Source organism: Cololabis saira, chromosome 3 (assembly GCF_033807715.1).
Source record: "Cololabis saira isolate AMF1-May2022 chromosome 3, fColSai1.1, whole genome shotgun sequence".
Lineage (NCBI taxonomy): Eukaryota > Metazoa > Chordata > Actinopteri > Beloniformes > Belonidae > Cololabis > Cololabis saira.
In genome coordinates, this window is record NC_084589.1 from 46,533,804 (window position 1) to 46,547,962 (window position 14,159).

A 14,159-nucleotide genomic window follows, 5' to 3' on the forward strand; every position below is an offset into this window, starting at 1 on the left:
ACCTCACTCCCCCCTAATAACCTACTAAACTCCATTCCCGTCCCAGCTCGTACATCCTGTCTCTTAAAGCGTTCCTTTCTACCTCATACTTGCCACATTTAAGAATCACATGCTCTACATTCTCTGTGACATCACACTCATCACATTTATCAGACACGGACTTTGACATTAAATACAGAGTTGATTTTAAACTAGTATGACCTAATCTTAATCTAGAAATGATGACTTCCTCTCTCCTACACTTTCCTTTGAAAACCTTCACGTTAATTGACTTGTGTATGTTATAAAAATGTCTCCCTTTTACACCGTTGTCCCACACCTTCTGCCATGAATCCCTCACTGCCTTTCTAATTCATGATTTTGCTTCACCTTTACCAAAAGGAATTTCCATAATTACCTCACTACTCAATTTCAATGCTCTTTTAGCAATATTGTCTGCTTTCTCATTGCCATCAACACCCATGTGGGCAGGAACCCAACAAAACTGCACAGTAATTCCAGTTCTGTATAACCTCCACAACACCATTAATATTTCCAACACTAGATCTTCTCTTATTGTTTTATTTGAAGTCAAACTCTGAAGGGCTGCAGTGGAGTCTGAACAAATGACATAGTTCCTTCTCGCAGTTACAGTAAGTATTTCATTTACCAACGAAAGTAATTAGAACAAAATGCATACAACATTATTTTCATCACTGGTTTACTACGACTTCTGTCATTTAGCAGACGCTTTTATCCAAAGTGATTTACATCTGAGAAAACAACACAAGCAAGAAGGTTTAGAAAGAGTTTTATTTTTTCCGACACAATGAGAGCTGATGCAATTTATATGATAAGCTTCTGATTGTTAATATCAATATATAAAATAAAAATATTTTTCAATTCATGTGTTCTTTATTATTTGTTATAAAACATTTATGTTGTTAAGAAACTTTTATTGCAATGGGCTTCAAAATAATACACATGGTAAGTCTTTGAGACATTAAAACATTTAAATATCAAACTATCAAACTATCAAACTGATTTTGGTGTGAAATATATAGATATACAAGACACATTTAAAGCTGCAGTTTCCAACATTTAACCACTAGAGGGAATAAAGATCCCAAACTAACCCCCAAACTCAGAATGACGGTTCATTCATGCATGAATCACCCACAGGTTTTCTGCAGGGGTTTGAAGCCTCTTTTTCCTCGTATTGTGGCAGGTTGGAATTAAATAAAGCAAGAAGTTGAATGCGTAATTAGGGGCGTGGCCTTTTGATTGGAATTAATTTGTCCAACCTGTAAATAAATACTTTTTCTAAGATCTTAGAAAATGTTGGGAGTAAAGAATCAGGCCTGTAATTAGTGAATTGGTGTCTGTCTCCAGTTCTGTACAGTGGGATGACTTTTGCAGTTTTCATTTGTTTTTGGAAATGTCCCAGTTCTGAGCGACTGATTACAGCTGTATGTCAGTTAACAATCCATCAATAACCTTTTTGACTATTGTCATATCACCACAGTCAGTTGACACCTTGTTTTTACATTTACTTACAATATCTATGATTTCTCTCTCCTCCACAGCTGTGAGAAACATTGAATCTGGATTTCTACTTATTAATGTTTCCTTCCATCCATCAGCTGATCCAGGATCACACATTTTTCTGCCAGCTTTGGTCCAACACTCACAAAATACCTGTTAAAATTATTAACCACCTCATTCATATCATTACAGTTTTTCACAATTGTTTAAACACATTTCCTGATAGACTACCTCACTTTCTCAAAACTCTAAACACAAATTACAAAATCCACACACAGAATGCAAAATCCTACACTTCTCTTGCAAAAGCACACTCTACCCTCAAAACAGTGTTAACTCTTCACTAAATGGTATTTCCTTCTCAAATGCCAAACACATACATCATTTGAGTAGACGTTTCTAAGCACCCACTGAACACTGATGTGCAGAATGGAAGACGCTATAGTATGAATGGAAAACACTATATGAATGCCTCAGTGTTACACCTTCAGCTGTTGGATGGAATATATCACCATATAGTATTCCTATGTATAGGCTACTCAAATAGAAAACAACACACAATTCTTTACTGTAACAACAAATACGTAATATTTTACAGTATGAGTAGGAATGCTAGAAGAAGTGCAGTGTTGTAGGGGCCAAGGGTGGCATGGTGATTGAGGACGCCGTGATGATTGAGTCCAGTTTGCCAGTTTGAGCAACATTTATTTATTTTTCTTATTTATTTACTTTGTTTCTTTCTTTCTCTCATATATATGTATGTTCTTCTCATGTAGTTATTTTGTTATGTTTTTTCAAATCTTGCACTATAGTGGTTACATTGTGTTACTGTAAAAGGGTAGACAAAATAAGCTTTGGCTGCAGTCTACACCTTTTGGTCCTTGTTTGATGTACATGCAAAAAAAACAACTTTGTATCGACTACTGACTTCTATAACGTGATGTTGGCCAGGGACCTCTGTGATGGCATGCTGGCCGATGATATTCCTCCCTCTGCGCCTTCTTTTTACAAGGTTGAACCCGCTTCATCAATGAATATGAATACAATGGCAAATTGCTGATTGCATATTGCACAACAGCCTTTGGAGTTTAGAAATGTGATTGACTGTGTGTTCTGTGTGAACAGCAAGAGAGGGAATTCAGGAAGAGTGTGCAGGGTATTGGGAATTATGTGTAGTGTTGTGAGAAATGTGTGGTATGGAATGGGAATTTGAGTCTAGAGCAGTAAATGTGCTTGGAGTTCAGCAGGATTGGTTTAGCCACCTGAAACATGAGTTTCAGGTTGTGCATATTGTGTCTGATGTTCCAATAAACGTGTTTAAACAATTGTGAAAAACTGTAATGACTTCATTGTTATTGGTTAAATATTGTGGATAATTAGTCTGTCTTGAACATTTACGTTATTTTTAGTCCTTATTCATGGAGAGACATTTTATTAAACCTTCTCCAGAGACCAACAGAGCAGATCATCTTTTTTTAACCCACATCAACTCCATGGTTCCTGACACAGTGGATTCCTATCAGTTTTCCTACCGTGCCAACAGATCAGTGGATGAAGCGATGGCTTCGGCTTCACTTCACCTTCCAACACCTGGACAGGATGAACACCTATGCACGGCTTCTGTCCCTGGATGTGTCATTTGATGAAGCCAAGACCAGTGAAATAACAAACTGGATCAAAATGACGTGATTGAGGAAGTTGAGGATAAAGGACAAAAGTGCATCTCCACTTTTCAACTTCATTTGATGACATTTCTCTTTCCACATTGTTTTCTGAGCTAAATGCTGGTTGTACTGATCACGCTGTACCAATAATCTGCATCACTGACAACTTTCCTCTTGTTGATGCACTAAAGTCTTTTTTTATTTGTGTTTTTATTATTATTACGATAGATTGTTCACACTTGGGTTTATGTTGAGATTTTATAACTCACCACCAGGGGGCACTGCTGCTCTTTCTACATATGGAGAGTGTAATATTCCAGAATTATAAACAATAAAATGATTCATCCATCTAAAATGAAAACTTAATTACATTTTTCATGATTATTTCTGACTAAATATGAGTTGAGGTAAAAAGACATTTACTCCTAAACGGATGTCTGATATAAAAGGGTTAAATCCAAAGTCTGTCCTCTTCCTGGAATCTGATCCCGATGATCCTCCCTCTTCTTCCTGCTCTCCAACCTGCAGATCTGCAGCTTCAACACGGATCTCAACATCAGCTTTATAATAAATCATGTGTCAGACGAGTTGTAAATCTAGTACAACTTGATTTTATACATGTGATTCAATAATAGTTAATTTCATATTATTTAAATATGAAAAACGTACACAGATATGTTGTAACTTTAGCTTATATAGTTACAATAACACAGCATGGATCATTTAAATTGCATTGTTTTGACTTAGTTTGTCCCATGAATTACACGATAATCTGATGTACGCGCAGCTCAGATTTAAAATTCTTAAAGCCTTTTACAGTTTTCAGCGAACTATGTATAATATCACAATATATCGCAAATTTGGATGTGGGTCACTATATCCCACATCACACTCATTTCCTCATTCACCTTTAAACCAAATGTTCTTGTTTTCTAAATCAATAAAAACATTTTAAAAGGGAAATAAAACCAAACCGTATCTGACTGCACTGACTTCTGAAATCTTCAAGGTTTTTTGTTTAATGCTGCAGACATTAAAGTTTAGAAAATGGTGACAGATGGTTGGCTGTTCTGTTTCTGACGTGTTGATGGTTGCGTTTCTTCTTTCGTCCTCGTTTCTCTGAAGATTCTTCATGTTTTTCAGAGGAACATTGTAAAAACTGAACATGTAAATATATCAAACTTGGACTAACCTCAGAACGGAGTAGATGGAGAGAGTTTAACAACATGGAGCTGCAGATTAACTTTACAAAAGAGAATGTGAGTGAAGAAGAAACAGATGGGAAAAAATACATGTGAGACAGGCTTTGTAGATGAACAAAATAAACTGCCACGTTTAAAGAACCTTCAGCAAATACTAACAAACCTTTATTTGCACCGTGGAGACAGCAAGTTACCAACAGCAACAAATAACAGTTTTAAGAAGGAACAGGGATTCAAACAAACTCAATGCAGAACTTTAAAAAAAAAGTACACAACCACATCATTCCCTCTGCGTCAAGTTGACGGAGAAGCATAAATCCGGGTTGAACCTGCAACCCTTGTGGGGAGGGGATTAGGCTCATCAGCCACAGGAGGTGGTAGTTGGACTTCTGCGGGTTCTTCTTCTGTGGGTCAGACAGGAGTGGACAGCTGCCCCCGGAGGACGACAACATGAGCTTCATTTGTCACGAGTCACCAGACTTCTCCTCCGGGTGATTTTTCATGTGACTCAGCAAATCAATTCTGCAGCTAAAACCTTAGTTCAAATCAAATCAAATCAAACTTTATTTGTAAAGCACCTTTCATACAAAAAATGTAACAAAAAATGTAACACAAAGTGCTTTCCACAAACATATACATAACATAAAACATAAACATAAAATGTATTAATGCCACCCCCCCCTCCCACTCCCCCCTCCCCGCACACACACACACAGACAGACACAAGCAGACACACGGTGCAGACATGGCTAGGCACAGAGGATCCAGGTGAGGAAACGGTAACAGGGAGCCGTCCACGCCAGGAGGTCTCATAGCCCGCAGCTACAAGGGGTGGGGGGGCCCACAGAGACCATCCCGGCCCGGACAGATAGAGGAGTCCACACCACAGCGGTGAAGCCGTGGTGCAGAGCTCCACAACCATCCAGGCCAGAATCACCCCCAGGACGACCCCCTGCAGGCCAGAGTCTCTCCCAGCATGGAGGCTCCCCATGAGGAAACACTGGAGATAAAAGCTACAAGAAAGCAGGATAAAATACACTGATAGAGTTTAAAAAGTATAACATAACGTAAAATCCTAAAAGTATGTCTAAAAAGCAAGACATTAAAAACTAAAGGAATAAGACAGTAAAATGTATAAAATAGACCATAAATAACGACTAAAATATTTAGATAAAACATTAAGATAAAACAATGAAAATAAATTATGATAAAAAAAGGATAAACTAAATATAAAACAGAGCAGTAAGATCCAATAAAAATAAGGGTGAGCATAAAAAATTTAAAAGAGTTAAATGAGTCAGTTAAAAGCCTGATTAAAGAGATGGGTCTTGAGCCTCTTTTTAAAAACATCAACACGTCTTGCACAAATATCACTTCTCGCCCGTGTGCGTGGTTATGTGGCTTTTAAGAGATGATGATCTAGTAAAGGTTTTGCTGCAGGTGTTGCACACGTACGGCTTTTCACCAGTGTGGGTCCTCGAGTGAATCACCAGGGTGGAACGTAGCCTGTAACTTTTTCCACATGTTTTGCAGATGTAGGGCTTCTCGCCCGTGTGCGTGGTTATGTGGCGTTTAAGAAGTGATGATTGAGTAAAGGTTTTTCCGCAAGTGTTGCACAGGTGCTGCCTTTCGCCAGTGTGGGTCCTCGAGTGAACCACCAGGGTGGAACGTAGCCTGTAACTTTTTCCACATGTTTTGCAGATGTAGGGCTTCTCGTCCGTGTGTGTGGTTATGTGGCTTTTAAGAGCTGATAAATTAGTAAAGGTTTTGCTGCAGGTGTTGCACAGGTACGGCTTTTCGCCGGTGTGGGTCCTCGAGTGAATCACCAGGTTGGAACGTTCTGTGTAACTTTTTCCACATGTTTTGCAAATGTAGGGCTTCTCGCCCGTGTGCGTGGTTATGTGCCGTTTAAGATTTGATAATGTAGTAAAGGTTTTGTCGCAGGTGTTGCACAGGTACGGCCTTTCGCCAGTGTGGATCTTCACGTGATCCATTAAATTACAACTTTTACTGAACTCTTTCCTGCAAGTGCTGCAAGAAAATACCTTCTTCCCCATGTGGGTCCTGATCAGCTTTGATTTACAGTTGCTGTCTGACGGGACAGCAGCCTCTTCGTGGTCACCGTGTCGTCTCATTGGCTCCGGATCTGCAGTTTTACTGGAGTCTGAGCGTAAACTTTCAGTCCCTTCCTCATCTTTGTTTTGAGCTTCAGTAGAAGTGTGCAACAGCAGCTGGCCACAGTTTGGTCCTGGTTCATCATTTTCAACTTTCACATCAGCGAGATTGACCAATGAGACATCCACCTCTACGTCCTCGTGCTTCATCTCCTGACCGCTGGAGTCTTCCTCCAGTTCTGTAGTCTGTGGATGCCCTGGTTCCTCCTGGTCCGGGCTGCAGCTCCTCTCCAGGTTATCGTGGTGCTGGTCACTGAAAACCCCGTCCTCCTCCACCTTACAAACATTTTCTCGTGGGAGTTCTGGAATTACAAAGAGGGACAAAAAGATGGGATTTTAACAAGTCAAAAGTGCTTCCCAGTGTTGATTGTATTTGTGAGGTTTAAAGTTTGTCCTGAACCTTCGGTCTTCCCCTTCATCTATGTATATTTGAAAAATGCATTACTCTCTGTGACCATTAGGGGGCGCTGTGACTCTACTCTTGTGTTACTGCGTTGGTATCGAGACAGTTGAAGAATAAAGTTGTTGCATTTCAGGTTGAGCATTTCTGAATTCTTGTGAATTCTTGTATTGTCAGCATCCCGTTTGTCCAGTCTTTTACACACTACCCAAAGTGCACAAAAGCCTGTCAAATCCTCCTGGTCGCCCTATTGTGGCCCAGATGAACGCTTTACTATCACCTTTGTCAGAGTTTGTGGATCACTATATCAAACCTTATGTCCAAACACTACCAGCGTATATTAGAGACTCCACTGATTTCATTAATAAGATCTTTAACCTCACTAACCTTCCTGATGATCTTCTGTTGGTCACCTTTGACATCCCCAGTCTCTACACTAATATTCCCCATGATGGAGGTAGAGAATCCTAAAAGTTGTATTTGCAGGACTTACTCATGCCCCTGGGTACGTTTATTGTTGACTTAGCTACTTTCATCATGAAGAAAAACTACTTTAACTTTAATGGTGAATATTATTTACAAGTATCTGGTACCAGCTCTATTTGTGCTCCGAATTACACAAATCTATACGTGGGTCACTTTGAAAAAAAACTTCGTGTGAAATCCTGAGCACAATATTTTTTTGCCAAAAATCTTAAAATGGTACAGATTTATTGATGACATCTTCTGTCTAATTAAAGCGGCACTATGTAACTTTTCCACCTTAATATCATATGGTACATCAACTTCCAACAGGTTTAATGACACCTCTGTCATGGTCTGAGGGGTCTGTATCACCTTCACTGGCACTATGTAACTTTGAGGAGCATGGTAGGAACCATGCCACACTAAAAAACTACACATTTTTACGGCTTTGACTGCTTTACGGCATACGTCACTTCCCCCTCCTTCCCGATTCGTATTTGAGACGAAAATGGGCGGGGCGTGGAGCGCAGCTCCACAGAAGCTGGTAACCCGTTGCTGTGTTGTGGCTGCAGCAGCTCCACACAACAGACGTGGGGAAAAGATCGTTAATGGTTTAACTTTTCACCGCTTTCCTGCTTGGAGGCAGAACCACGGAGGCCGGCCAATTATCTGAGATAACAAATTAAAAGAGTAAAAGAGTCGTCGGCTCGGTTGGATCGCGGCTGTAACGAGTCCGACCAAACATAACGTTCCTCAGTGAACAAACAAACAAACACGCACACAGACGGGCGTCGGATCAAAACACGGGTTTATTAAACCACAAACACACAGACCGGGGTCGGATCATTCAAACGGGTTTTATTCCCCACTTCTCCAGCTAAACGCAGTTGTTGGCCAGCTCTCTGCGGTGCGATTCATTTTGTTGAGGAAAAAATATTAACTATTTGATTTCTTGCTGCAGAGGAAAAAAAAATATTGCTCACGCCTCGCAGCCTCTTAAAAGCAGTCAAAAAAAGAAAAGAGAAGTAAGAGGGATACAAAACATGTACTGTATGTTGTACTATTATACTAATTCATTGAAACACATGGCGAGTCAAACATTTACCAAAGCAGCTGCCAAACACTCCTAAACAAGGTAGTAAGACGTGGGTTCTGCAGAACTGCGTCAGTAAATCCTTCTAAAGAGTGGCGCTCCGACGAGGAGCTGCACTCTTTAGTAGGGATTTCATATGGATCCAGACCGTTAATAATCATTATTTTCTCCATATACCGCTCCCTGGCTTCCTTGTTTAAGGTATCCCGGTAAATTCCAGTTCCTTTCCAGCAGTTTAACATCTTTTTTTTGCGTTCAATCAGTTCACTTGGTGAAACAGAAAAGCGTCCCGTCTTCTCTCAAAACAAATGTACGCGACGGGACAGGAGTTTTCCGGCAGTACGCGCTGGTGCTCATGGGAAACGTAGTGTTCTTTCTGGTAAAGCACTACCGCTTTTGTCCAAAAGATGCCGCCAAACTCAGAAAAGCTGAAAGTTACGTTGTGCTGCTTTAAAGCTTATGCTAATGAACTGAAATACTTTTTTACCTTACTGAATAGCTTCGACAGCAACCTCCAATTTACAATGGAGTATAGTAGTGAAAAAGTTAATTTTCTAGATATGTGGGTTGAAAAAAAGAATGGCTCCTTATCCACTTCACTCTACCGCAAAGAAACCGAAGGAAATACGTTCTTATTGGCTAGTAGTTTTCATCTTCCTCCCCTCAAAAGAGGCCTACCCAAAAGGCAGTTTTTCAGACTCCGGAGAATTTGCAGCAGTACAGAGAATTTAATAGACAAGGCATCAGAGATGAACACCTAAGACACCTACTCAGAGACTGTTGGCTCCCTTACCTGCTGGAAATTACCGGTGTGGTAACTGCGCACAATGCAATAACACCTCCAAGACCAACTTTTTTTTATCATCCCCACTCTAATAAAAAATGTTCCATCAAAGAGGTGATTACTTGCGCATCTACACATGTCATATATATGCTACGCTGCCCTTGCGGTCTAGCATATGTGGGAAAAACTTCCAGGCAGTTAAAACAAAGGATAAGTGAACACAAAAGCTCCATATGGAGAAAAGACATTAACTATCCTGTGGCTGTTCATTTCAACGAGAACAAACATGTTATCTCAACTTTACGTTTTTGTGGACTTGAAAAAGTCAGCCTTCCACGGAGGGGTCGGGAAACTGGACTTGCTGCTAAAACGTCGAGAGCTCTTCTGGATTTTTACTTTGCAAACACTGGCACCGAAGGGAATGATGAACTGCCTTTGAGTGTTATGATTTGGTTTTTTATCATGTGTAGTTTCCTTCCTCACACTTCCCCACAATAACGATAGCCAGTATCTATATGTATTACGTGTAATGTGTGTGTGTGTATATATATATATATATATATATATATATATATATATATATATATATATGTATACTAGGGCTGGGCGATTATACGATCTCGATTTGTGATCGCGATCAAATTAAGTTCGATCGTGCAAAACATGCTGCAGCAAAGTGCACGACAACCAATCACAACCCGCTTTCCTGGCACCGCGCTGTCTGCATTAATTGATCATGCGCATGACATGCCGCGGCAGTCGGTAAGGATCCAGACGGGAGACGTACGTAGCTCTGTGTTTTACGTTTATTCACCATTCCATGCATAATTCTGGTCCGTTCCTTAAAGCAGGGCTTTCCACAAGCGCCGACTGCCGGCCATATAGCCGACTACTCGATTAGGTCCAGCCGGCTACTTTAATGACGTTTATTTTTTTAGCCTATAAATATTAGGTTTAGATTTTAATAAAATTAAATGTTTTTCTCATAGACTGACAATAATGTCAAACTGAACCGCACTCATTAAAGTTGTGATTCGCTCTGCTTGTACACTGTACACATTACTGATCACCGGGAGAAACTCCGCGGCCCCGACATGGGTGTGTGTGTGCGTGCATGTGTGTGCGTGTGTGTGTGCGCGCTCATATTAGTTTACTGGTTTTGTTGTTAAAAATGTCATTGCAATTTTATCTATGCAATTGTGAAAAAAAAGGCAAAATAAATGAAAAACTGTGAACAACCGCATGTTTTGGTTGGTTTACATTTTAAATGATCATGAAAATGTTTTTTGTCTGCTAAAACTACTTGAAACTTTTTTAAACTGCTTAAAACTACCTGTTTGTTGTGCCATTTTCTATATGGCTCTTGTTAAAACATGCTATTTGCTTTATTTGTTAATAGAAAAAAAAACTAATCTCTGGTTTCTTTCTATTTTATTCCAGAAGGGAGGGGGGATCTTCTGATTTTAAAAATCGTGATTAAAAATCGAGATCGTTCAATATGGGAAAAAAAAATCGTGATCACTTTTTTTGCCATATCGCCCAGCCCTAATATATACACCTCTTTTAAGTATCTTTAAACATTTTGTGAGTTGAATTTGACCAGTTTTCCTTTCCCTTCCTTTCTCCAGGGAATGGGTGACTCCTATTTATTCTAAGATGTTTTCCTTATAAGTTTTGATGTACTTTGTGTGTTTACAGTACCATCCTCCCTATTTGTTATACTGTATAAGATCAGAACACTTAGATGGGATTTTTGCTGTGCGACTCTCTTCCCTCATTGTAAATATTTTTAATTGATTGCTACCTAAGATTGACACTTTACAGGTATAATCATCCTCCCTTTCTAATGATTATACCTTTGGATTCGATGGTCATTGATTGATGCATTTCATGCATGCACTTTATGGGTGTTGTCTCTTCTTCCCTGGTTTTTGGTGATGCTTACTGACTGTATTTCGGTATGTGACCTTGTTTGAAGGTGCTCAGGTGTTTGTGTGGCGGCGCCTGATTGGACCACATAGTCCTACCAGCCTATAATAGACAAGCTTTTGTTATGATCTGTTTGATGCCTTGAAAAAGGTCTATGACCGAAACGTTGGCCCAATAAACACGAGTACGGTGAGAAGAAGGTGTGCAGGAGTTTTCTTTTTAATATTTGTACAGTAAAATTGTTTGAAAATCACTGTGCCTGTAGTGATTGTAGTTGTGAAGAGAGATATATGAGGTATTGGGTGAAATTATGGGAAAATTCATTTTTACAGTCTCTGCAAAACAGAACCTGAAGCAAAAAAGACGATTGACTTTTTTAGAAAAGTAAGGTGTTTGAAGTTTACACCTTAATATTTCAATTTTTCCACAGTAAAATTATTTAAAATCCACTGTGCTTGTAGTGATTCTAGTTGTGCAGAGGGCTATATGAGGTATTGGGTGAAATTATAGGAGAATTCATTTTTATAGTCTCTGCAACACAGAAGCTTAAGCGAAAAAATGAGACTGACCTTTTTAGAAAAGGTGTTTGAAGTTTAGATCTAAAAGAAAAGTGTTTCATCCTTTTCTTTTACAGTAAGAGATTGTAAACATTACGGTGGAAGTATATGAAAAAAACATATCTGCATTATCTCAAACTCAGTACTTCATACCACGGAAGTACGAATGACGGCTGGCTGGACCGCAGTGATGGATACCAGGGGGTCCCAAATTTAGCTTGACGATAGAATGATCTGATATTGGAGGCTAACAGAGTTAATTTCTCTGAGAAATTTTAAATCTAAATTGAAAATACTTGAGGCCGACTCCATTACATGTACCTGTTTTTTGCTTGCTTTTTTAATTTAATTTTAATTGTATTTTATCTGTTGGTGTTTTCCGTCATTTATAACTATGTGTTGTAATTGCGGCTGCCTATCTTGGCCAGGTCTCCCTTGGAAAAGAGGTTTTTAATCTCAATGGGATTTTCCTGGTTAAATAAAGGTTAAATTAAAAAAAAAAAAAAAAAAATCTGTGAGCAGAGCAGCGCAAATAGAGCAATCAGAAACCGAGGCCAACAACAAGTCCGAAATTAACCAGAAATCAATCCTCGATTTTGCTAAATTGTTTGGTTTGAACCATGAATATTGTTTGGAGTGGGGATTTTTAAGGTGCCATATATCTACCGGCAGTATGTTATGGGAGCTACAGAAATCAGATAAGATGGGGTTATAATACATACACACACACACACACATATATATATATATATAAACAATCTAACTGCATAAAAACTCCTATATGAATATCCTCTTACACGGAGCCACTGTGATCTGAATCTTTTCTACTAAATAAACGATTAAAGTTAAAGTATCAAATAACAGTTTGGTCTATATAAATATAGAAAAGTTTTTAGAAAAGTAAGCTGTTTGAAGTTTACACCTTTAATATTTATACAGTAAAATTGTTTGAAATTCACTGTGCCTGTAGTGATTGTAGTTGTGAAGAGGGCTATATGAGGTATTGGGTGACATTATGCGAGAATTAATTTTTATAGTCTCTGCAAAACCTGAAGGAAGAAAAACATATCTGCATTATCTGCATATCTGCATTATCTGCATTATCTCAAACTCAGTATTTCATATCGTTCCGTTTCCGAGCCGCATGCATTTGCATTAAAAGGCTGAAATAGGAGCACATGAACATTTAGGAGCGGCTGATTTGACCACGGAAGTACGAATGACGGCTGGCTGGGGGAGTTTCCCATTTAGTTGGTTTGCTTCATCACCACGGCTTTTAACTGGAAACAAAGGGATCTTGTAGGAGTCCTACTCATGTGTTCATTCATTCAACTTTCCAGGGTTACGTACCGACTCTGTGGAGTCTGATTTCAGGTTTCCAGGCGAGGTCCAACAGTCTGCGCTGACGGTCGAGCTCTTCTTCATACTCCAAGATGCTTTTTTCAAACACTGACAATATTTCTACAGCAGCTGCTGTTAGTCGCTGACCGATAAACTCTCTCAGATGATTCACCTTAGACATTGTTGAAGAGGAAAAAGAAAGGAAACAACAGAACCGTCCTCCTCAAAGGAATCACTGCTCACGTGTTCCGTTCGCTCCAAACTTTCGCTCTTCCGCCAGGTGTTACAATCTGGATTTCCGCATAGACATGTCTCCTCCTCCTTCCATGGAGCTGCTGATACGTCAACGTCGCCGCCATATTGGATGTTCAAGACTGCGCTGTAAACTAATACAAGTAAATGGACTTATTTTCATAAAGCGCCTTTTCTACAAAGAAATGTACGTTTTACGTCTCATTTATTCATTCACACATGCACTAATATACTTGGGAAACAGTTAGGCACCAAATATAATATATTTAATTTTCTGAGATGGCAAAAATAAGAACTTTATTGATCCCACATAGGAGTAATTCATGTTATACCAGCTATAGAGAACAAGGTAGTGCCGAAAAACAATATATATCCCCCTCACAAAAATAAGAAAAATAGAGAAACATATTTTCTCATCAACAAAACAAATTTTAGATTCTTCAAATAAAAAAAACATAATCGAACCATTTTTCAGACAATATCTGTCAAAATCTCTATATGATAACTGAAAAAATCTGAAAAATTGTTAAAATGTTATTTTGTTACTTGAAAATTTTTAAATAAGTTTATGTAAAATATGCTACATGAATATGTAGTATATGTATATGTAGTATATGTAATGATATGCAATAAAAAATAACAAAACAATTTATGTTCAAGTACAGTTTATAGTTGTGTTGTAATCCTCACTCGCCAGTGCCCCCCCAAATTTTTTTTATCACCAGCAGCCACTGCTTGTTATTATTATTGTTACCATAGAATGTTCACTCTTGG

The 14,159-nt window shown here is 38.9% G+C and overlaps 1 protein-coding gene across 1 annotated transcript; it reads right to left on the minus strand.

Annotated features, from left to right (window-relative positions):
- Positions 1-5,598: 5,598 nt before the first annotated feature.
- Positions 5,599-6,862, minus strand: LOC133440425 (zinc finger protein 239-like). The gene has a single exon (XM_061717683.1). The coding sequence runs from the start codon at positions 6,712-6,714 to the stop codon at positions 5,761-5,763; it is 954 nt and encodes a 317-aa protein (XP_061573667.1). The 5' UTR covers positions 6,715-6,862; the 3' UTR covers positions 5,599-5,760.
- Between the last annotated feature and the right edge of the window lie 7,297 nt (positions 6,863-14,159).

Excerpts from the sequence above, each read along its gene's own strand:
- LOC133440425 (XM_061717683.1), bottom strand. The coding sequence starts at position 6,714 with ATGAAGCACGAGGACGTAGAGGTGGATGTCTCATTGGTCAATCTCGCT.